The sequence below is a fragment of the Sparus aurata genome, chromosome 24 (assembly GCF_900880675.1).
Source record: "Sparus aurata chromosome 24, fSpaAur1.1, whole genome shotgun sequence".
Classification (NCBI taxonomy): domain Eukaryota; kingdom Metazoa; phylum Chordata; class Actinopteri; order Spariformes; family Sparidae; genus Sparus; species Sparus aurata.
In genome coordinates this window covers 10660577-10686300 of record NC_044210.1, presented here as the reverse complement: position 1 = coordinate 10686300, position 25724 = coordinate 10660577, and the positions used below count along the sequence as shown (strand labels likewise).

At 45.1% G+C, this 25724-nt stretch overlaps 2 protein-coding genes across 16 annotated transcripts in view; one reads left to right on the top strand and one right to left on the bottom strand.

Moving 5' to 3' along the window:
• The window catches only part of LOC115576945 (bone morphogenetic protein receptor type-2), a 31121-nt gene extending 26422 nt beyond the window's left edge, over positions 1–4699 (bottom strand). For 2 of the 3 annotated variants that reach the window (XM_030409649.1, XM_030409650.1), the window contains exon 1: positions 3624–4699. In XM_030409649.1, coding sequence (XP_030265509.1) covers positions 3624–3714 — 91 coding nt within the window. In that variant the 5' untranslated portion in view covers positions 3715–4699. The remainder of the gene's footprint in view (positions 1–3623) is intronic. The other variant, XM_030409647.1, reaches the window with a different exon arrangement.
• Positions 4700–6087: 1388 nt separating this feature from the next.
• Positions 6088–25724, top strand: part of dock9b (dedicator of cytokinesis 9b) — a 56241-nt gene continuing 36604 nt past the window's right edge. For 3 of the 13 annotated variants that reach the window (XM_030409639.1, XM_030409635.1, XM_030409641.1), the window contains exon 1: positions 15938–16938. In XM_030409639.1, the coding sequence (XP_030265499.1) occupies positions 16777–16938 (162 nt within the window). In that variant the 5' untranslated portion in view covers positions 15938–16776. Of the gene's footprint in view, positions 6515–15918; positions 16939–23625; positions 23915–25724 lie in introns of those variants that run through there. The other 10 variants (XM_030409646.1, XM_030409644.1, XM_030409637.1 and 7 more) reach the window with 6 other exon arrangements.

The following is a 25724-nucleotide window of genomic DNA, read 5'->3' as shown; positions in this document are numbered from 1 at the left end:
TTTAAACCAGCGCAATCTACAATATTATTCAAGGTAACGCTGCGTTTGATTTGGTCGCCTGTTGCTCGGAAATTCTGAGGGGACAGACTAAATGTAACATAAATAAAACTTTGATTATCCTGGATTTTTGGTTGGGGTCAGGTGACATTGTAATCTACACTTGTGGTCAGTGAAGACAACAATCAACAATTCCCATGATCCAATGCTATTCTTTAACCAATCAGAAATGTATTATCAGCTAGCAACATTTCTTTTCAGCAAAACGGCAAAAACAAATTCAATTTTAATAATATACCGAAAATATGAGGAGTGAATAGAAAAATGCTGCTTTTCAATATTATAATATAGATAGACGATGAAGATATCTGAAGCGGCCTCCTTAACACTGCCAGACTTATGATCGAAAAGGATAAAATTCAATGAGGCAGAACCAGAAATATCCTCTTTTCTATGATTCCACGCACTCATATTCCTTGTCCGAACCTGATGCCTACGTTTCCCAAAATGCAACTCAACCACAGCAAGTTCCGTCTGAGATTCGGGTGTGTTATGCTAATAGCAGCTACTGTGGCCCCAAGCGGAGATGAGGAGCCGGCCACAGAAGTCTGGTAAGCTCCATTAAGATTTTTTCATTTTCAGACTTGTAGTATTAAGCCACTATGGAAGGGACATCACTTCAGGCAATTTATCAGACGTCACGCTGCTCCTCTCCAGCCAAAACAAGCTCATACCACTTTATATAGTAGAACCACAACACCTGCCTCAACCTGTAATTAATAACAAAAAGAATACTTAGTTGCAGGCCATAACACATCAGGACCATTTCCCACACTGTCTCATTACAGCCCTCTTTCATTTTCTGTATTTTGAAATCTCTCTGCCGGGGATGTCACCGAGGCAAATTCCCGAGCACGTATTCTACTTGGCATTTAAGTCATTCTGATTCATCCTAGTCCTCTCGCACCAACCTTGCCATTAAAACCATCGATTAAATGCCAGGGCGGGCAGCAGCAGCAGCCGCCAAATCCTGGAGGCTCCAATCTGAACTAGCCTGTGCTGCAAACACACTCGCGGGGCCGTAATCATGAGCCAGTAACTTCGCTTTCTGTGAGCCGCCGACGTGACCGCCGAGCCGACAGCTTCAAGAGTCCCCGCGTGGCCTGCAGAGGCTGGAGGGACGCGGCCCGGTTGAGGAACAGTGGGCCCTGTCAACGCCTCAGTATGGGGCTCAAGGGACACAGCTTCAGAGCTTGGACAAGCGGAGCAAATGAGCAGTCCTTTTTATGCTATAGTATAATACTTCTGCTCTAATCCTCTTTGGGCCCTCCAACCTCCAGCCTACCTGGGACAACAGTAGAAATGTCTGCCTGAATGTGGGGTTGTGGCATACATTACGGGCCCGCGTGTGCTACAAGTTGAACTCGATGAGAATATGGCCTAAAGCCCTTCCTGATGCCACCGCTCGAGAACACCTGTGGTCACGCGCCGCAGGTAGCGTCTGCAGGCTTGTTTGGAACTGTTTCGATTCCAGATTTTGGAGCAGCAGGCGCACGCCCACACACTGATTAGTCACAGGGGACAGGGAGCGGAGAAGACGACCCGGGCTCAGCTGCAAACAGGTTCGCCGCATGGCAGGTAGAAGGAAATGAATGAACGATTTGAAAGAGAAATTAACAGAGGTAATAGCCGAGATGGAAAAAGGCAATAACGTTCCTGGAGCCTGGGGAAAGGTGTCGGGTCAGAGAGATGAGTAACGCGCTCCTGCAGACTATTAGGGCCCTTTGATTCCTCTCATCATCCAAAGAAATGGGCGCTGGGACTATCGCTGCTTCACATTCATGAACTAAACACCAGCCCAGAGAGGGACATAGAGCAGTTTGTCTCCTGTCTCTTTACAGTCATTATGCCAACAAAGTCTGACTGCTGGCCTAATTAATTTTGCACAGTTCAACGATTTGAATTTATCGGCTATTTACATGGCACGCGTGCCTGTAAGTATCCATTAATCGTCCTTGTACTGATTATTGAGCGAATGTGTCAATCCTCTGCCAGTCACTGTAGTCGTTAAACCGCTCTCGGGGAATACTAATTTACATGTCATGTCTCATAAAGGTGAGCTCATGAAGGTTGTGTTATTTCGCGATGATGGGTCATCTTCCAGCCGCGTGCTCCGAGATGATGAATTGTAGCATTGCATTTTGCTGAATATTAAAAAAATTGCACTCAGCTTTTTTTTTTCCACCCCCCCTCCTCCCCGCCGATCCTACGTCACAACCTGATAACTCATCTCTTCTGTGAGCGATTCAGGTCCCGCTCTCTCCGCTGATTCACCCCCTCTTCTACAGCACGCCTTGTTTATCTACTTACTCCAGTGTTTCTAAATTCAAGCAGCGAGCTTTTTCTCCTCTATTTTGCCGTAACCTCACAATCAGACGATGTCAAAAAACACAGTCCGGGCCAAAGACAATCAAAAAGTCCTTGCTTGTCATTTTTTTTTTTTTTTAATGGAAGCTGGGGAATTAAAAAAAAAACACTGACACTATGACTTGTCTGTTAAATGCAAATGTGAATGTAAATCAGGGGCACCGTTCGAGCTTGAAGGGACGAACGCCGCTTCAAACTGTGTGTCCAAATTATGCTCCACGCTCGCATATTTCCACTCTGCAACAGCAGTCATTACTCTGGCCTTCTGATAATACCCTGTCTGTGGATGGGTGTAGGAGCCTCAACAACAACAACACACACACACACACACACACACACACACACACACACACTTGCAGAAATGATAATATGCACTATTAAGAGGCTGTTTATACACACATTCACACCCACGTACTCGGCTGCAACGCTGAGCCGCTCCTGGGACCACCTATTTTTTCCAACCGCCCTGCACAATGTTGAACTTCCATCGCCCTAAATTACCCATCTTGTAAAATACCTTTCCCGGCTTCCCACACATTCCACCACCCCCCCCCCCCCCCCCCCTCTCCTCTGCCTCCCTGTGCATGCACTGTTCCTCCATCTCTGTGCAGCCCTGCTACTATCTTATCGCGCTCAAGGTCTCACAGAAGCCTGGCCCAAGCCCAAAGTCTTGAACGGGGGGCACAACTTGGCAGACAAGGACTGCGGTATGTTTGGCAGTGTTTTTCCAGGCCTTTGTACACAGAATGATTAAAAAGGGAGCCAGGGGTGCAGTGGCTGTGCTGTGTTGAACAGGAGATATCTGTGGAAGGGTTTTGACTTGACTACAGTGGGACGGGTTACACTAGATCACTCTAGAAAAATGAGGCGGGCAGACAAGCAAAGATGGGGAAGGTGGAGAAGGGACAGGCAGGCAGGCAGGCACGCACACACACACACACACACACACACACAAACAAACACAAGGAGGACATGGTGATTTGGGATAAATCATATCTGGCACAGATTGATCACAGGATTGTTACTCAAGCAGGACAACATCTGCACCAAACTGGATGAGTGGACGCATTACAGACAGCAGAAAACCCAAAATGAAAAAAAAAAAAACGCATCAAATATTCACGAGGAGCACATTCTCTCCCCCCCCCCCCCCCCCCCCCCCATTCCCCATAAAATCAATGCACTGATAAGCCACTCACCAGCCACAGAAGTCAGGAGAATCGTCAGGCAAAACCCAAATTTAGCGAGTGATTTCATCGTGATTCGGCTCACAGCCATGTCAGTGTGCATCGACTTTGGTCTCTCGATTACAGCTCCTCCGAGTCCCCCTCTACTTCTTCCTCTGTTCCACTCTTTTCCTCCTCGCAGATTGTGTTGTGACCCCAGTGTTTTTTTCCTCACGTCAGCTCAATAACTTGAACCGAGCTCTCAGGCATGGGGCACATTGATGAATAACGCGAAAAGGAGAGTCGGGGTCCTCTGACGTGATTTGATAGCTAACATTGACGGCCAGTAAAAGAAAAAAAAAAAAAGTTAAGTTAGTCCTGCTGTCGACTCCAGCGCAAGACCGGGCAGATAAACCGAGCGGCTAACTTGTTTGGCGGATCTGCCATCTACAGCCAGCCAGAAAACAACGTCCATATCGGCTAGCTAACATGCTAGCTGCCCAGGGCGACTGTCTGGGACTAGAAAACTTAGGCAAAGAGGGTAAATAGCGCAAAAATAACCCGCACGCAGCTAATTCGCGAAAACAAAAACTATTCTCAGTTGCACACTTGGCGAAAACATCCAGCCTTTCGATACAGCGGGCAAGAATTTGGCATATTAAACGTTCGCGAATTAGCTCGGTTTGGTTACAAGCTGGCTGCTATCGATGCTAACCGACGTTAGCCGAACAGCTAGCCAGTTAGTTCTCGGCGTCCCGTCTCGTTTCACGATCTCCGCTGAGGGGGGGGAAATAATTCACAAGTCGACGGCGTCTACAGTGAGCCTCGCTGGTCTGCGATAGACGGAGATTATTACTCCCCTGCTGGATGACGACGGGGCTGAGGGAATGGATATCTCTTGGTCTGATCTTCCCCGAGGCGGTCGGCAGCGTTTGGCATTGACGGTCTGGAGCTCCGCTGGGCAGACAGACAGACAGGGCGGCTGGGAACGCCTCGTTTGCAGGCTTGTCTGGACCGCTCGTCTCCGGTATCAGGTTGCTGTGGGTTGGTGTTGGGGGTGGAGGACAGTCCTACACGGAGAGGAGGGGTGGTGCAGCGCCGCTGTGCCGCAGACTGTGGACATAACACCCTGGAAACATATGCTGCGTTCAGGCTCTCGGCGCCATTGTCCGACTTTTTTAATTGCCATGAACGCCTCAAGCTTAAACATCATCACCCATCTGAGTGCGACTTGCACAATGCCTTCATTTTTAATTCTCAAGGCTAAAGGGCACACTTAAAGGACAAGTTCACCCAGACACATTAAAATGTATTCATTATTGAGTCACCCCGACACAGAGGGAAGGTCAGGGGCAGTCTTGTCATCCACTGAACATTTCCGGAGCTTCACAGCAAAACAGCGTTGCAGCAGCACTCTCCAAAACAACTTTAGATGGGGACTTGTTTTAAAATGTGCAGAAACAAGCAAAAAATAAACATAAAATGGCTCCAGAAGCCCCAACAACCAAAATGGATCGCAAAAGATGTTAGTCCTGTGCACCAGCACCCATTTCAGATGGATGTCAGCATTAAAGTGTTTAAATTAGGCCTACATCTTTAAAATCAGTTCGAGATGTCAGGGCTCCAGGAGACTTGGATTACACGGGATGAGCTGTATTAAGACATTGTATTAATTGGTCCGGAAACAGGTCCCCATCTACTTAAGTTGTTTAGAAGAAGGCTGCAATGTTCTTTTGCTGTGAGGCCTCAGATGTCCTTCTAAAAACTCCACCCGACTTTCCATCCGTATGAGGGTGAGTAGACAATGACTGCATTTTCATTTTTGGATGAACTTATCCTTTAATTGAGATATTATAGAGACATAAATATTTTTTTTTTTGTGTGAATACACATGATAATATCTTACATACATGTGTATGAACAGTATTTCTAATAATGTGACGAACTCACCCTATGTCAATGCATCTCACTGTTTACGTTCGTCCTGAAACTGCCATTCCCGATTACTATTGAATGCATCACTAGTTATTCAACTTTCAGTGTAACTTTACTGCCTCTGTGTGGTCAGATAACTTTATACAGAGTTTAAAGCCTTAAAGTCAGACTGTCTGCTTAAAACAATAATTATTCCAGCAGGTGGCAATGTTATCCCGTGCCTACGGCTGAACAGCGTGTGCTACGCAGTTATATAACCACAAAACAGTATTTAGGCGCCTATTGATGTAACAATTTAGGCATTAATTGCTTTAAAAGTCTCGTAGGGAGTTTAATATTCATAACTTTTTTATATAATGGATACATTATAGTGATTACGCAGATGGAAATCAGCAATAAAGTAACTGCTGAGTATCCTACAGCAACACTACAGATAATAATCATATTGTGGACAGTTGTGCAAATGCTTTTCTGCAAACAGGCTGCAAAATGTGATGGATGAATCAGTCCACAGAGCTGTCCCGCCGGGCATTATTATTACACCGGGGTAGGGGGGCGTGTCGGTTTTGAGCACGGGATCTCCTGACGGGACAGAGCGCAGCAGCCTCTGGATGTTGCTCTCCGACTGCCTTTCACCAGGGCAGTCATCCTCACTCTGTCCCTGATCCCCACTGCACGTATAACCGAGCTCATGCGAAGTTAAACAGAAGCGTAATGCCTGGATGAAACCAGCGCCACGGTGCATTTTTACGCACGTCGGACAGCCCGGAGCGCAGGATCCCAGCCTTTTTTTTTGTTTGTTTTTCTTCGCCTCCGCTCGGGACAAGTCGGCTCTTTCTCACTACCTGGCTGTCTGATGAGAGGTGGGACACGGCATGGCTTCTGCTCCAGCCGAGGCGAGGAAGTTCACCCGGGGGCTCAACAAACCGGGCACCGCGGCAGAGCTGAGGCAGAGCGTGTCGGAGGCTGTCAGGACGTCAGTGCTGGTGGTGAGTGAAGCGTCTCTTCTGCACACACACACACTAGAAGACTGAATTATCATACAGTATAGCCTACAGCAATATAGAGGCTTTCCTTTATTTTTATATTTGGAGGTCATAGGTCAGGGTTTGGAGGTTTAATGCCTTGCTCAAGTGCACTCCAGCAACCTCTGGAAAGGGTCTCTACCCTTTTATTTGAAAATGGTGACATCTCTGTCCCCCCTTGCTGTCACTTCCTGCTGCACATCCCCCATGTCTAACTCTACAGGGTGCCCATTGTTGCAACTTTCTCAAAGGGGGGTTGCCAGGTAACTGAAACGTACACCTCCAGCCCAGCTCTGAAGGGACGAGAAAGATGACACACACACACACACACACACACACATACTCACTAAGACATGCACACTTCTTTGGTTCACTCCTGTCATCTGACCCCCGCAGGTGCGCCTTGCAACCAGATAGGTTAGAGAGAAAACAGCTGAGTAATGATGCAGGTAAAAAAATTGCCAAGAAACTTCTTGACTAATGATCGTTTGATGCAGTGTCACCATCCTCAGGGACTCGTCCACGGCACTGACCAGGCTCACCCCTGCGACTGTGCCTCGTTGCATAATCGTGATCAATTCGCCATTTTTCTGCCGCTAATGGCTTTCTGCTGTCAATTATGTCCGTGTCCGTGCTTCCAGTGCGCCTGCTGATCTTATAATGATGCCATTAAAATAAAGACAGACATTTTTAGACCGAGCTCTAATTAGGCATGAGCTAAAGATGTTGATTTTTTTTGTGCGCAACAATACCACACATGCATAAATGTGGAGCTCAGGGGTCCAGGCACCGACCGGTGACCACGAGTCCGTGCTAATGAGTCTGTGTTTGGGTTGGGCACGGGTCATCATGTTACACTCGCATACTCTGTCGTCATTGCCTTTGCAGTACAGTGAGGCCGAGCACACCATCTGACCAAATTTAACTCGTTTTTTTGCTTTTAATCCAGTCGGCAGACACTTCAGAAAAAAACATGAGATTTTTAAGTGTTTTGCTTTTTTGAAATGTCTTTTTTCAGACTATTGGGAAGAAACTAACCTAAGAGAAACATTTAGGCGTTGATTTTAGTTCAGATTTATGTTCTGGAAATGTTTGCAAATGAGCATTTATTGAAGTCTAGATGCCTCATTTGTATGTTTAAACATAACATTTCGGTAAACTTGTAATACCAAAAATAACTGTCTCGGACTGTGGAAGGTTCCATTGTGATACCTTAAGTACTTTGAAATCTTTACCCTTCCCCTCACCCGCTTTCGCGTCTCTTGAAGAGGAAGCATGCAGACAGGAGGCAGCGTAGATAGACCGACTAATCTGAGCTACCGTTGTGTCAAGGACGCGATCCCTCACCGGCTTCCCACCGGCGCACAGTGCTATTTGTGTTCAATACCGTCACCCTGGAGGCATTGTTGACAGGACATCTTAAATGAATACTTTAACATTTCGGCAGCTCGGCACCTTCGCTGTCTTGCGGACAGTTGGAGCCATTAGCTGGTTAGTTTAGCTTCGCAAAACGACTGGAGACAGTGGGAAACAGCCGGCCTGGCACTGCCTGGCAGTAACCAAACATACAGTACCAAGCAGCAAGTGATATCTTGTTGAATCTGTCAAAGTGCAAAAAATGGTACAGTGACTTCCAAGAGACTCCGCACGCGTAAGAAGTTGTTGTGGTTGACGAGGGGCTACCTTGCTATGTACCTTGAGATTGACAAGTCCCTGCCACTGTGTGTCTTTGAGTCCCGTTTTCAAAAATATTATAAACCATTCCATTAAATAGGTGCGCCAGCAATTTGGTCTCAAAAACATGCATGTTGAAATTCTAATCAGCAGAGGCTGAGATTTCCTCAGTTCCTGTATACTTGGGACTAAAAATAGTCAGCACCGGCAGCACAGACATGTATCGTGATTAGCAAAACGGATTGAGGTCATGTCCATGCGTGTATCGATAATTTGATCTAATGTGTACAATAAAATATGCAGGATTAGTCAATAACCTAATTATCATGACAGGCCTAATTAGACCTGATGACATCATGCGCAGAGCGTGCTCACACAGGCTGAGTAGTACTATGTGACCAATAAACAAATGCCTCTTACGCTAACTTTGGCAACTGAACAGTACGTCTCGTTCAGGCTGAACTAGCAGAAGTCCGAATCAGAAACCACTTTGTACCTTCACGGTGGATCACAAGGTGTGTGCATCTGGCTCCCATTATGTCCCTGTTATAGTTCGCATACTTCTCCCGAACCTCTATTTTTGACTGTGTACTTACGCTGCAGCTGTTTCCCTCCTGCTCGTTTGACATGGACACTGGCATGCTGGTATGGCAAAAGCAAATATATATAGTAGCGGGACATTCAAGAATTTCCTCGACAACTCAGATGTCACACGGGGAGAGGCGGGTCGACCCGGCCTTGGACCGCGGTTGGGATGCTTGACCGGCACCTTTGATCTGATAAAACCGCTTTTTAAAGGGGCACTGTGGAGTTTCGGAAGAGTTGCAGTTTTTATTATATTAGTATTTTCCCATTACTCAAGCTGTTGCAGAGGAAACTACGGTCCCAGAACACTGTTTGAAGCTAGAAAGGTGGCAGGGTCCGCCACATATAAACAAAGTAAAACCGTGTGAAATTGTGTTGTCCTTTAAGGTCAGTTTGTTTATTCAGTTTAGTCGGTCATGAACAGAAAGAGGCTTTGTTCCGGCATTAGAAAGATGATTCTACTGATTAAAAAGTCTTCCCCAAAACGACACAGTGCACCTTTAAGCCCTTTAAGCGGGGAGCATTTGTAGCAAATGTAATGTACTCCTCTTCCTCCTCGCAAACAATCCATTATTCAGTCTCAATCTTCATCCCCGCACTTCTGTCATAGTAGCCTATTAATTCCTCTCATCCCTTCAGCTCGTGGAGTGGCATAATGGATGTCAGATCGGATCTCTGGGCCGTGTTTAATAATGGATGAGATGATGGTAGGTGTTCTGGCTATTTTTAAACGTGCCCTCTTTCTCCTCTGCAACGCGGTGTCACACGAGGCAGGGGACCATCAATTATAAATACTTGCATATGGGATAAATCATCCGGATTCGAGATTCAGGCCGGATCAAGTCGGACGCTCTCTTGCTCACACACTCACACACACCATAGTTACTGCAGGCGTGGCTGGGCTCTCTCTCTCTGCTATACCTTAGTAAACAAAGTGGGAGCCAAGCAGTAGAGCGTTAAAGACAGCCCCTGCAGTTTTAATAATCACTTCCAACTGTGGGAAATGCTTGCTTAGCCGTTTTTAAACCTCTCGCTGCCCTCTCCCTGCCTCCCCGAATGAGTGTCTCAACTCCTTCCTCTGTCCACACACACACACGCTATAAAAAACACAGAAATACTCAAATTCTGCCCTTTTTGGACGTTCGTCGGCTCTCTTTTTTTTCCCTCCTCCATCCATCTAGCCGCGAGACTCTTTCCACCGCTCCACAATCCCACTTAAGAACGAGCTCCACTCTAGAGGATTTGGTCTGATTAGAGCACAAAAAAACCCAGGCAGAGATAATCTGCAGATTTGCAGATGCTTTAGCACTGCTGACCTATATCGGTGTCATGATACAGAAGCTGTGATGAAGCTTGGCGTTTGGTCGGCCGCTGGGTCTGTGGTTAAGTCCCGAGTCACCGCCGCTGATAGCTGAGTGAGGGCATTTCTGGCCATGTGGTTTCCACTCCTCCTTTATTTAGGCTACCTCATCTTCTGTGTCGTTACCACCCTTACGTTGGTGTAAACACCAGCTCCCGAGCAGCCAGTCTGGCATGAGTGGCCTTTGCCCGCCTGTAAGCTTCGAACTTGATTTCCTCTTCAAGACGGAAAGAAAACAAGTTTCAACTGTTCACCAAAATGCAAAATTCCTCCATCGTGACACGATCTTGATGTTTCGCCAGTCTCCAGCATATTCATCGAACAGCGCTGCCATCAGTCTGCAGGGCCTGCAGGCTCGCAAAATGAAAAGTCTGTTCTTGTTTGAGCGCCGCATCATTTTTATTGGATAGTTGCTGCATGTTTTCGTTTCTCCGACACGGCCCCGCAGTGTTGATCCAAGGAGGCGAGCGCACGTCAGGGAGGTTTCAGCTCATTGCGACATCTCCGATGTTTTGAGGGGTCCCTTTGTTGTTTATTGTAGGAATTTGCCAGGAGAGGATAACATTACATTTCAGATTCAGCAGACGGTTTCACAAACTCTCGCAATTCCAACAGATCTTTGTCTCATTACAGTGAAAAACTGCCCATTAACAGAGTCGAAGAGGAAACAGCCTCAGACGTGGTTCATTTCATGGCTGAATGAATCCAATGTTTGGGGGGAAAAAAACCAGGCTGCCAAATGTAAAATATTATATTCATGAAGCACTTAGAGAAAACTCGAGATGCAGCATTAAAAATGGGAGCAATTTTTTTTTGTTCTCGTTGTCATTTCAAAGAAAAAGTCATTATTAGCGGAACAAAACTAACAGCACGTCTCAAATTTTCTGTTCAGTTGAGCTTGTTCACGCTGGGAAAAAAGTGACAGAATAAAGTACGCTCGAAACAAGAAGTGTACAGACTCAAACAGTCGAGTTAAGATTGCGACATTGCCCAACGGAGATAAAGGAGCTGCTCACAAATGAAAAACATTCAAATGAATTATGGGTGGTGGTGAAACAGCCCTGGGAAGATCTTATATTAAGTCGTAGGAAACACATTTGATGTCTCTTTGTGAAGTTTAATGAGCAGTCCCCAAGTTGTAGTCTGATTGATGTCCGACGTCACACGTATTATTTTGCTGTCAGATTACAAAGTATGTTGATAATTTGTTTACTAACTCCGCCATGATGATTAGCTTGTGGTGTGGACTTGAGAGGCAGCTCACGAGTCTGCAGCCATGCTAGCAGCTGACAGTGCTAACATTCTGCTGTTCATGGGATAGAGCATTAGTAATTCAAAACTGTGTTCGCGCACAATTGTATAAGATCCTTTAATGTTTGAGTGCATTTTAGTGGAATCCGCATTTCCCGTAATGTAACCAATAACACATGTGGCTCCACATGAGTGCCTGGTGTATTTCCACATCGTTCATATTCAGGCTCTGTGTTGCAACTGTGCTGAAATAACCCAGATGACATCATGCTGTCACGATGACATCATCAAGGTTACTCACTCAGACTTGTCAAAGCCGGCGAGCCACGGAGCAAGCGCCCCTTTTGACAAGTGGCGGAGTGCCCCTTTAACGTGGCAACGTGTGTTTAATATGACTGTGATTAACGAAACAGTTGCTAATTCAATCAGCAGAGCGGCCAGCCGTGTCTGCAAAAATTGGGCGGTGACCATGAAAAATTCCCCTGACCCAGTTGACACAATTGCACATCCAGTTCTCTGTTGCACGAGTAAAAATAGAAATTTCACTTTAGTGTGGAAGAACATTCACGGTCCTTTTGGCCGCCTTTGATTCCTTCCAATGCGAAAGTCAAATCAGGGATAGGTAAAATTAGAGCACATTAACCAGTGGCCTACTTCGAATATAATATTGACGCTGTTTTACTGGTTTTATTAGCCGTGAAGAGCACTGAACACCCAAACTCTGATGTCAGGACACAAGGATCCTGTCCTAGTCTGCCATATTACCTGCAGGCCTTTCATGAGACGCTCAATACCCAAATCACATGAGCGTAACCCAGATTCGACGGTAACATTCATTATTGTTAGCCTGAATTTAGGTCCCTGGTGAAACTAACGGAGATGGAGAGATCATGATATGGGCCACTTTTGAATGAGGTTTGGGACGAAATCCTTGAACAGTCACTCTCTTTGTAGTTGAAATGGGCTCATGCAATTGAAGATGTGCACCAAATGATCCAAAATCAATCCAAATTTAGATCCTACCTGTGACAGATGTAAATGTAATCACTGTTCCCTTAAGGATTCATTAAAACGCAAGATTTAAACCCCATCCTTTAACTTGAATTTTCAGTGTAAAGTCAGAGAGTTCTAACAAATATTAGCAGTTCTGCTGTCAACTCACCTGTCACCTGTTGTAATTCGAAACCCTCTTCTTATGGCAGCTGGTCCAAGGACGTCAATGTTTTAATTAAAATGAAAGAAAATCAAATTACCAGGAAAGGAAACTCATATCATTATATTTTCTTCTTCTTCTTTTTTTTTTATAGAAGTTTTCATGGTCCCCGGAGGATGAATCATACTGACTTTGGTCATTGATTAACACGTGAATTGTAACCGAGTGCCCCTTTAAATAAACGTCACATACTTACCTGCAAAGCTAATGACATTGCATTAGATTTTGTGTAGTGCTAATATTGAATATGGAATGTTAGTGAATATTGTCTCAAAGAGCTGCTAGCATAAAGGACCCCGAGCATGACGTCACAGGAAAAACTGGCACCATGTGGTTTCTTTCTCATACTTGTTTAAGTCAGTGTGTTAATGCTGTGTAATCACACTGGGCATAGTTCCCTCGATCTGCATTCATACGACTGACCTTTCATGCAAAAAATAAAAGTCACAATAGATGAAGTCACTAGCATAATAAAACCCTTGATAGTTTTTCCATGCCCCCTTTCATCAAACCACTGCAGTGAAACTTGGCTGCTGCGCCGCCTGTGCGTGCTCTCTGGGCCACATGACATTACGTTTTGGGCACAGCTTTCCACGACTGCAGCCGTTTGCACAGGCCTGCAGCTCGCATGGCATCCTCTTTGTTTGCCTTGATTCATGCGGATGTGCGGGGAGCATTAGCCAAAAAAAAAAAAAATCTGTTTGAGAAGATGAGGTAAGGAAGTGAGTCATCAGGCCTCAGTGTTGTTGCAGCGTCAGGAGCGGCCTGTGGGAGGCAGCAGCGATGCATGCCTCCCAACTCTGTGCTCTTATCTGTGGAGAAATGACACACACACAATTACTTACAGCAAGTATTTGAGCATGTAAGAACAAAGAGCTGTGCTTTCTTAGAGATCTTGTGTGTGTGTGTGTTTAGCATTTAGCCACGGCATGGCACATTTTCCAGTTCACCTCTGTACTTTTCTTTACTTAAAATAAGACTGCCTTGTTGCCATGAGACCGACATTTAGCTCTCTTATTTAAATGATCAGTCTCGCACTTGAAACACAGAATATAAATGCGTTCTTAAGAGTTCACCGCGCCGTAAATCTGATAAAAAAGATAGATCCACATGTTGCTCTAAAACTGCCAGTGCAAACTCCATAAATTTTATGCAGTCGGTTTACAGTCGAGCGGGGATGAACTACTGTTTTGTCGAATCAAAAATGACCATCTGAGAAGAGCATTACGTTTGCCTTGCTGACTGAGGGGGAATTCGTCTTTTCCCACTTCCGCCCCGCGTCCGGCCGTCATCGCCAAACAGCACGCGGAAAACAACCTGACAAACGTCTTTTTGTGGATTCTGATAAAGCGATTATGCGGCCCTGAGTGGTGCAACGTCTGCCCGGTCTGCAGATGTCTGTGTGAAAAAAGGTTACCGGGTGCACGGCGGGGTGCAGTTTGGATTTCATCAGATTAATGCGTCCTCGGAGGAGTCGCCCTAATGTAATGACATTGTTCAAAGGAAAAGCTGCGGAGGCTTTTTGAATGAGCCTGAAAACACTGAAATGAAAGAGACTTGTTATCAGCTTTAAAGGGCCACTCCACCGATTTTAAAACTTGAAGATAATTTACGAAAGTAGTCGTATAATGTCGTCTCTCTTCTAAAGGGAGCCCTCCAAAGTCAGCTTTGATTCTGATCACTCCTTTTTAATGTGGCTCCTTCAGTTTAAAGCGGATATCATCACTATTTTTAAAACCTAGGCACTCCTCTTAGGCTTCATCTCCTCAGCTTCATGCGAGATTGTCTCATTATTTCACATTTAAAATGAACATTTCAAGTGCTTTCATCACCTGCAAGCTTCAGCCGCGTTCACCTTTCCAATGCCAGTTCTCACCGGAGGTGATTTTTATTCCGCAAGTGAAATTTCAACCACAGCTGCTCGCAAGTCATCCGGCATTTGAACAGCTTTTATCTTCGCTTCAGACCGACATTTTAACTGCTTTCGTCACATGCCCGCATTTGGCGGTTACACTTCAAATGACGCTTCAACTGCTTTCACCTTTTACCCCCAAAGAGGAGGAGAGGATGGTGGCGGCGTGATAGCTAGGCCAGACAGCTGCTGCTACCACTGTTGCAGCTTGTTTCTGCCAGTTTGCTTCCCACTTTCCTACAAATTTTATGCGACTGCCAGCACATTTTCCACCCATGTTTGTGCCAGGAAAACTTGGTGCTTTTAATGAGATGTTGGGACACTTTTCCTGCCATCTTCACAGTAATAACCCCAGGTTTTTTTTTTTTAATGAGATGTCATGACCTTCTCCAGATTACTGTGTGGCAACAAAACCAGGTTTTTTTTTCTTCTTTTAAACATCAGGACATTTTCTTGCCGTCTTTGCCGAGACAGAACCAGGTATTTTTAATGACACATCGGGACATTTTTCTGCTCTAATTGTGGCAACAAACCAGGTGTTTTTTAGTGAAGCATCGGGATATTTTCCATCTGCCTTCGTGGCGACAAGATCAGGTATTTTTAATAAAACTCTGGGACATTTCCCAGCTGTCTTCATAACAACAAAAACAGGTATTTTTTAACAAAACGGGACATTTTCCCGCCATCTTTTTGGCAACAACACAAGGACCAAAACGTCATCTTTTCTCATTCCTACCCAAGTGGTTTTTGCATATAAACCTAAAGAGTCCAGACCTTCAGCGTTGCATTTTCCCCAACATAAAACTGAAAATTGCAACATGAAGAGCCGTAAAGTTTCAACACATCTGCGGTTTACTGGAATGCACGCTGCCAACATTTATTCTGGCGACTTCATCTCTTTCCATTTACTGCCACAGTAAATATTGTCAGTAAAAGTTACATTATTGGCTCAAAAGATACGGACTCGCTTTAATTCGATTCCACCCGTTTAAGCGCTCCTTAAAACGAATCCCGTGAACACTGATCCCACTTTGTGCTCCATCTCCCCCCCCCCCCTCTTTTTTAATGTGATTCTCCTTCTTACCCGTTTTTTCGCTGCATCATCGGCTTAAAAGTAGGTGAGTGTGTCAACCGCTGATGAAATATTTACGCCAGCCGACAGAGAGCGGCTGAAGGGAAAATTCAGAAAATAGTTTTGTACATGCGTGTGAATTAGCCTTTCTATAAACAAGCACCGCATGCTTCGGCTCACGTCGTCCCTTCTGGAGGGACGGAGGGATGCGAGGCTGCTGGGATGTTAATAAGGTGGTGATTTGCGGGGAGGGTTGCCAGGTTTGTCCTTGTTGTCCTATGACGCATCGCGCTTTGACGGATCGGTCCGGCCGAGTGTTAATGGCTGTGGGCCTGGCAATGCGGGTCAAGAGGAGTTAAATCATTCCTTTTCATGTCTGGGAGCAGCATGTAAATGACATCAGCAGGATGACTGCATCTCTTGTAATTTCTCCACGAGTGGGAGAAAGAGGAAGGAGGCGAAGATGCAGAGAGAGAGAGAGAAAGAGTCAAACATTGTCTGCAGCAGTCGGGTTTTTGTGCGTGTGGGCGTGTGTGTGTGTGTGTGTGTCTTTGTTGGTAACAGTCTGCTTTTTATCGTTGACAAAGCATGCGGAGTCAGAGAAATGACTAAGCTGCGAGGGTGAGGGAGGGAGGAGAGAAGAAGTGAAAGTGACGGAGCAGGAGTGAGTGATGGAGAGGGGACGGGGGGGTTGAGAGAAAGAGTGAGAGAAAGCGCAAACCGGCGGAGGGTGGAGAAGAGTCAGAGAGGGAGAGAGAGAGAGTGTGAGAGAGAGAGCGGAGCGCCTGAGCATCTCCCAGCAGAAGGAAGAGTCGACGCCCTGCTCCGACTGAATGAGCAGCTTCCCTCCTCCGCGCGCTCATCCCTCCATCCACGCTGAGCCGCTCACAGGAGGATACGACCCAGCGGCCCGGCGCTCGGGCTCAGATCTTGCTTTCGAAGATCGTGGTTGTGGTTTCACGCGGGAAATCCTCCTCAGCTATGGGAGATAAAGCTGACACCTGAGTGAATTTGAAAAAAAAAAAGAAACCTGTGTAAGAGGACTCCTCCTAGATGTGGAAGAGGTCAAGTTGGGACTGCTGCTGCTGCATCCGCCCGGCGAAGAGTTTTGAGATAATTCCCTTTTCCTGCATGGTGGTGGCGAGTCTCTGGTGGCACCATGGGATGCACCACCAGCGTGGTTCTGCTGGAGGGGCTGCGCTCCATCCTTGAGAGGAACTGTGGCTACATCAAGGGGGCGGTGGAGCTCGGGGCTCTGGAGGAGGAGGAGGAAACACTGAGTCTGAGGGGATCGCAACTCTGGATCCCCACCACGGCTCTGGTAAACCCATTTCGAAATGTTACCCTCTCTTCATCTTTCACTCTTTCGTAATCAGTTGTGCTTTCAATTAAAGGGGAGCCTTTTATTGTTCCAGCTTCATTTGTATGCGGCACTTTTATCATGCAAATTAAAGGTGGAAATGAGTTGAAATCTATTTTTTTATGCCCAAACTAAATAAACAAACTCTTTTTTTTTGGATTACTTTGTTTATATGTGGCGGACCCTGCCACCTTGCTAGCTTCAAACAGCGTTCTGGGGACCTTGTTTTCCTCTGAGAGCAGCTTGTTTATTCAGTTATGGAAAAAAGTTGGTATTATTACCTCATTAATATCGTCAAAATTCAAATTCTGAGTTTGAATTTCTTCTCCAAAACTACACAGTGCCCCTTTAAGTTGATTTTTAGACTCCATATGACGAGCAGGATTCATCTCAAGAAGAACAAGACCTTCAAATACTTTCATTTCTAAACAGATAGCGACAAGAATTAGCATTTATTCGACTGAATTCTCCTCCAAATTGAAGAATTCCTTCGCTTTTCTATCTGTATTTGATGTATTTTCCATACATATAACACATATACATGCAAAATCGTGGCGTCACTGAGAATGGAAACTCTGTGAAAGATGAATAATTTACGGTCAGTGCGGAGACTTGTCGGATTAAACATGAGTTACTGCACAGATCAGCAGAATTTGGGCTAATAATCTTCCTAATAGACTCCCTTGAGAAACTAGATTCAGAAGTCGAGTATATCTTTCAGTTCCCCCCCGATCTCACAATTACTGGCGCGGCACATCAAAAGCCTGACGTTTTGGCTGCGAGGAAGTTCGAGATACGTCTCAGGATTTGAGTTTGATTTCACTGGGCTGGGAAAGGAAAACATCCAGGTGTTGAACTTCTCTTTCCTCGGCCTTCAGCCACGTTGTCCTCCCTTTGGATTTATGCACTGCTACATTAAGCTACTTCCCCTCAAGTTGGCTCCATTAGCCAGCAGCCTGCCCCTGTGTTAAGTCAAAGAGATTTAATGGACAATCAATAGCGAGGGGTTTAAGTGGGATTGCTAGTGCACACTGAGTCAAGGACATTCACTATAAACCATTATCACTTTGGGATGTAGTGTTTCCTTTACAGCCATTAAGCTGTGGTTGGCCTCCTATAACCTTTTCCATAAAAACAACGGTTACATGTGCAGTTGCAGCGGAATATAGCCTCATATTATTATTATTATCCAAATTATAGCTATGCTGGAAAACACAGGAAGCGTCCAGGACTGAGCCTTGGGTCTGCAATCGAGATGCAGATTCTGATATTTTGTGCTTCTGTGGGAATTAAAATACTGTCTTTACTGCAGTAAGTGGACAAAAACCAATATCCACACTGTTTCTGTTCGGCTGGAAAACACACGTCCCTCTTTCCCCTCTGACTCTGATCCCTCGGAGCTATTAGCATCTTTTTGCAATGCTGTTTTCACGTGTGCATGACTTTTAATGCCACTTAAGACCTGGTTTCAGATCATGCAAGATGAAATAAGACAAGCCTTTATTGGTCTGCAGAGGGGAAATGCAGGTATTTTGAAGTATTCTCGACTTAACAGGCAACAATTGAGGTTAAAAGTTAGGAAAACCACCCTGAGGTGTTGTTCTTCAAATGCCAGGTCACACCAGCAGTTAAAGAAGCGCTGAGTTCAACTTCGATGACCTTTGACATGCAAAGTTTCACCACTGACCAGTAGCGAGCAGTCCTACCTGTACGATGTGTTGCATCATCCACTTTTATTTAACTTGTTCTAATACACTGCCGCACACAGACAGGAGTTAGTTTGCAGACAATGGTGGGGCAGAAATCGATGAATGTGTGATTTGTCGTTCATTTGGCGACCGTCTAGCAAGAAGCTAGCAAGCTTTTTGGACCCTCTTTGGGAAAACTATTGAATGAAATTATGTAAAAGTAATCTTCTACCTACTTTCATTCAGTAAGTAAAAGGGAAATTAATAGCAGTATGAGCTAGCCTGCTTGATGCCAGTCAGCACCCCTTTTAGCTCAAGTCGCTAACGGGACAATAGTTCACACAGTTCATTCCAAAGACATAGCCTACTTGTACCATCGACTCCTGTCTCATGACCGTCGAAGGACCATGCCTCTTTTGTGGAGCAGTTTATACCCAGTGAGTGAATAGAGCGTGAGGATGAAACACAGCTAATAAGCTACGATAGCTTCCTGCGGCTCTCCCTCAGACCATCACAGTGGTTTGCACAACTTTTTAAATGATCAGTGGTCAATATCAGTATCGCAAAGCACAAGTGTTGAATTCAAGTCACCTGAGGCGCTTTTTCATCATGTTTTGTTTGTTTACCACTTACGAATAAAGCATACTGGAATGTAGGCTACACGTATGCAGGCTCCGGATTCAAGTTACGGATTATTCCTTTAAAACAGACAATAGACTTAATAACTCTGTGTTTTATAGGAATCTCCATATTGTTGTTTGGGACTAACCCCCTGAAGGGACTTTCTGCGCCTCAGTTGTTGCTGCGCAGTCTTGAATCAAGCTCTCAGCACCCCGGAGAGCTCTGACATCATGGAGACTTTGGGAACTCCCATCTCTCATATCAGATTTAACTTGTCCCACATGTTTTCCCCTGCATCACCTGGAGCCACGGTCTTATGAGTTTGACCACAGGACAGACGACTGAGCTGCCCTTTGATTCTCTGATTAAAGCACACTTTGCATTTTCCCCTTTTGTGTGACGGACAAGCGACAGATGAGTGAGTTTTAGGTCAGGGAGCTAACATGCACGTGATGACGTGTGTGTGTGTGTGTGTGTGTGTGGGATGGGGGGGGGATCTGTCTGAAGGGGAAGTTTTTCAGGCAACACCCTCACACTTTCTCTCTCCAGGGCGCCTGTAGCGATCGCCGGCTCCCAAACATTACGTCAACCTGCTCTTATGCAATTCTCCACAGACTTGTGTGACGCTTTACGTCTACATACAGTGTGTGTGCGTGTGTGTGTGTGCGTTCACTTGGGAAGGGTGTGGAAGGCTCACATGTCCTAATGAGTTCAAGCTGTGGAAAAACAAATGGACGCCATGCTTCTTCCTTCACTTTCTCTCTGACAATTTTTTTTTTTTTTTTAATGTCAAGCTCTTACGCAGATGGCCTTGTAAACTCATTTGCACCAACCCATTCACCCCATCACAAACACACACACACACACACACACACACACACACACACACACACACACACACATCCAGGCACAAACTCACACATCCTTGTGGTATTGCTGGCATGTTACCAGGGATGGCTCCTGGAAGCGTGATGGCGTGAGTGCGCTCCAGAGATGCGGGTGAATGAAGCGGGATGACCTCAGAGCAGCCAGGGTCTTTGACAAGAGGCTGATTATCACGCTGAGCTGGTGACGCTGTCACTGAGGCCTCCGCAGGACGCCGGGGACACTGTACAGTCAGCAGTCCGTTACAAACCGAGGCCAGAAAATCAAGTCAGGAGCCTGCATTAGATTTGCTTTAAATACCTCACCTCTGAGTATCCTTGAGAACACACACTCGGTTTTCTACTTTAGTTGAATCTCTCAGCCTTTTCCAACACTATTGAAATTAATGAGGCTGCGAAAAGGGAAACATAAAATGCTTCCAACCAGAGTCAGCGTGAGAATCCAAGTTTTTTTGGTGCAAAACTAATGGATTGTGTCTCGTGATTTTTTAAGATTAACCACCACCAGAATCTGCAATATTTCCCACAGCATGAAAAGAAAACACAAAGTAGGGGTTTAATCCCTTCAGTTGAAATGTCAAAGAGGAGAAAAATATTGCTTTGACCTTCTCTTAGTCTTGTCCTTATCATAGACTGTATAAATAGTGGAAAAAGTGCCTTAAACCTGTATTGGTTTCGAAAACGCAGTATGATTGTATGTAAGGTTATGAGAAAATGACCCCACTTTCTTGATTTATTACCTCTGTAAATGTTTCCCTAATGAGTTTATGGTCTCAGTCACTAGTTTCAAGAATACTTCAACACAGCATGATGTTCATCATGTAAATAATGGCCCCATTTAGAGTAAAATGGATGATAAAGCAGGATAAGGATAAGCTCCTCTCGCCCCTCTGGCTCCAAAACAACAAAATGGTGACGGTCGTATTGTGATTGGGTGCTGGGTGACCAGTGCCTCCTATCTATGTGTCTAAATAAGACCACGAGCTTAATGCTAACACCAGCATACCAACAATGTTTGCCATCTAAATTTTGCGTGTTAGCATGCTACCAGTCAAGGAGAAGTCTGATGATCAGCAAAGTTAGCGTCGGACTGTTCTATGGACAAAACAAGCTTGGCCACCTGTCGAAATTATACTCCAAGCAAATAGGGGGCGGTATATATCTAGAGTAACCACTAACGTCAGCTACTTAGCTCAGTTGGCCATGTAGCTTGCAGTCCTATGAGCTTTACTAGCCTCTGTAGCTCAAAAGTAGTATTATGAGACATGACGGGCAGAGGCTAGCTTGTTAGCATGCTAACGTCAGACGATTTCTGCAACATAATACATACATGTCTTTAAAATTAACTAAAATAATTAATAGTTGGTGAAGAAACAACAGTCTGATGTTATATTAAAGGGTTTTACACAAGGATTCTTACATATTGCACCTTTAGTAATCACGGTTCTAATGCCGCCACATTCATGATGGTTATTCCTGAGACTCATAATACTTTTTCCATCTCACCTCACCTCATTGCGACGCCCTGCTGGGCTTAGTGGCCCGACCTTATTTTGCAGCCTCTGTGCAGTTTCCTGTGTTTTCAGAAGAAGTTATTTCTCTGAATGGTACATTTTCAGCCAGTCCCTTTGAAGCGAGTACAGTTAAAACAAGTTATGCTAATTATGCACAGGGCCTCACACATCAGAGAGACCCTCGAAAAAAGTCAAACTCGTGCACGCACACACACACACACACACTCACACACACACACACACACACCCTCGCCCGCCTTTGTGCTATACTGTGTTAGGAGCAGTGGCGCTCAAACTGTAATGGAGTCATGACGGCCTTTGAAGTCATCCCCGACCCGTGGCGTGTCATCCCCTCTCTCTGACACCCCACCTCTCCCCCTCCTCGCCTCACCCCCACAGAAATAATTGGATGAGTTATTAATCATGCTCGTTGAGTCAGAAAGATTCAGTGGCTTGTAAACATCAGTGTGGTTTTGGAGTTGTGTGCATAAGAGCATAAGAGAGAGAAGTAAGAAAAAATACGGGATTTGCATGAATTTACCCGCAGTAATTCCTCACTGAAAACTTCTAAATGTCATCATTCTGAAACACGCTCGGCGATAGAAAACAGCTGAGCCGAGGCGCCGCCGTTGCTTAAAGATTAAAGGCGAGTGATGCTCCTCGGAGAGAAGCCTGACTGGATGGAGAAACAAGGGGGCAACTCAAAGTGTTCCCGAAGCAGCAGGAGAGTGTGTGTGCGAGTGTGTGTGTGTCGCTGTCTGAGAGCCGGATAAGAGGGGAAGTGTGTTTTCACTGACCCTGCTGTGGGTGCCTGCTGCAGCGGATACGGTGCGGGAGCAGTTCAAAAAGAAACGAATCAATATCAATGGGGAGCAGAACTTTATCAACACAGATTGAGTGTCTCAATACTGTTTCTCTGGCTGCTGCGAGTTATTTTTAGTGGTTTTGACAGTTGTTGGATCCAATGTAGGATCCGTCTGACAATAAAAACTGGTGTTTGATTGTAAACCAATTAAGGATCTCTATGCTGCTCACTTTCACATGGTAAATATAGTCTAGTCACATAGTTTGCAGGCTGTAAAATTAGTTTTAAAAACTTTTTCTTAATTCTTAAGTAAATTTTAGAATGCAGGCTGTAATATGTATATATAATGGGATAAAAAATCAGTATTTTTACCTGGCAGGACATTTCATAGTTGGAAAAACAAAAGACTAATGACCCTGTTTCAAAACATATGTACTGTATGTACTTTATGTCGTTTATTGGCTGACATAAACACCACAGAGAAGCAGAGATACGCTAATATGAGGCGTAGGCGGCCTGCGTAGGTTAAGGCGTCGGCTCTGCGTAGATATTACGTCCAACCATAAATCAGCTTTTATTGTAACAGCAGAAGCCAAGCCAGTTTCTGATGCGAATGCAGTTTCTAATTTTACTGCGATTAATCACGATTAATAAATCTCTCAAGCTTGTTATTGTGTAAATGTGCTTCTCTTATACCTACTGGTATTTACCCAGTAATTCCCAGTGAATCAGTGGTAAAACATACTCTATGTACTGAAATATACACACTGTAGTTTGCAGGTTACAGTTTAATCTAAAATGTTATAAAACTTTTTCAATTCAACTTCTTTTCTTCTACCGCTTTCTGCCACTTTCTATTTTCTACACCACACACACACACACACACACACACACACAGATGCACACGCACACACACCAGGCAGGTGGAGCCGGCACATGACGGCATGATCTCTGGGCCTCTTCTAAGTATTTTAATGGGGGAGTGGTTGATTTCTCCTCCCCTCCTCCTCCTCCTTGCACAAATCACATACTGTACATACAAACACACACACTCACACACACAGATCCACACACACGCTCTCACAGCTGCACAGCTGTGAGGGTGGGAGGGGCCCTACCCTTCTGATGAGAGACAGAGCGGGAGAGAGAGGGAGAGGGGAGGCTGGGCTATTGTGATTGAGCACAGAGGGAATCTCACCGGACGGTCGACAGAGCTCTCTCACTTCACGCACTGTGGGCAACTTTGTGCCATGGCAGTGTGTGTGCAGTGAGTCTCACACCTGATTGAAGGCCATAGGATTGATCACCATGCAGGGCCGGGCCGGCAAAGCCCCCAAAAGGGAGATGGTGATAGAGTCTCCACAGCAGTACAAGAGCCTGGCTGAGATTGAGGCAGAGGTGGAGGCTGGGTCACAGGTGGCAGCGGTAAGTGTGCGGCACTGGGCCATCTTCTGCATTTAGAGGCTTTGTGAGATCTTGTGTTGTTCTGGGAGTCGCTCGCCAAACGGAACTCATCTGATCTGACTGTTTAACCAAGTTTCCTTATCGCTTAGATTTTCTTTCAAGAGCAGCTTTGAAGATAATTTAAAAAACGGTAAGACGGAAACGGGAAGTAGCAGCTTCAGGGTACACCTCTCCAGGGGGTTGGATGTTGATCTTTTTTTAGGAAATGGAGCACTTGTGGCTCCCTTTGTTCATTAACCGTTCCTGAGCATCAGAGTCAGGGGAGTTTGCCAAGTTGGCTGCAGAGTTGGTGCAGTGAGACTCGCTGGTTTGTTAAAGAGTCTGCATATACTGTACTTTCTCGTAGAAATCATTACAAAGACAGTTGACGTGAAGATGTAAATGTTTCTATAGTTTGAAACCAAAGAACTGGTCACTGTAGGACTGTTTCTCTAAATGCTTGACTCTCATTTTACTGCAAAATTTTCAATTTTTGGATTATATGGATTATAAATTGTAGTAGTCACTAGTTGGGTAAGAGTATTAACAAACTGACCTCATAGGGCACAATAACATCTACATCAGGCTTTAAGTTGAACTTGATCCACACGTCTTTCTTGTATGTATATACAATATATTCCCGTGAGGTAATTACTGACGAGTCACAGTTCACAGCTGCATAAAGTTATCTTACGTCTGAATGGCAATTATCCAGTTGGAAATTGGGACCGACGATTTTGCGCTTATCAGATGATCTTTACATCCAAAGGGCTGAGAGATATGAAGGGATATTTTTATTGCGTCATCAGGAGGATTGGTCGGACCAATCAAAATGTCATTCTATGGTCAGATGTTTAATTGTCCTCAGTTTGTCATGTGTTCATTGGACGCAGACCAAGGAGGCTAATCCAAATAATCTGGATCACAGCCGCACCTAGTGGCCACATTCAGACGTGGGAGGTATGATGATGGAAAGAGAGATGAGTGATAACTTTTAGTCAGAGACAGAGAGTCTGTTCTGTTGCTTCAGTCAGAGTGAAGACATTGTTGGTTGTCCGTCGATTCGGTCAGTTCACCACTTTGGTCCAGATTGAAGTATCTCAACAATTGTTGGATGGGTTACCATTGGATTTGGTTCAAACATGTTTTTCCCTCAGCGACAATTTAAAAAAATGAAGCCTTGCCTCTGGCGCCAACGTTTTATTTGTCCAATACTTTGATTGTTAACAATTACCCACCCCAATTGCCCATATCCATAAACCCTGGTTATGTTGAAACGCAACTTTGGTGTACAATTTCATGTTAGGCACAAAAACCACTGAGGTCAGGGATAGGAAAAGTTCATGTTTCGGCTGGTTCTGTCGCCACAAACACAGCTTGAAATTGTCCCTACATCTCGTTTTAGCTGCCGATTGCCCAGAAGTCTAATCAGAAACATCTGGGTTCTGTTGCCAATGAAAAGGCTGGAAAATGTTCCCACGTCTCCATCCAGAAACGTGCTTACCAAAACTGAAACACAGTCTTGAACACTGGTCTCTAGCTTGGTAACCGTTCGGTGGACCATCCGGTCCATCTTCTAACATTTAAGTCCGCTGATGTATATATAATCTGAACATGATATGACAAGTGTTTTAGAAATGGTGATATGATAGGTGTACAATCATCACTGTGAGCATGTTAGCATGCTGGCGTTAGCATTTAGCTTGAAGTGCAAAGTACAAGCAGCAGCCTACCACAGCTGCGAGCATGGTTACTGATCTTTAATCTTGTTCAATGAAGCTGCTATATAGCC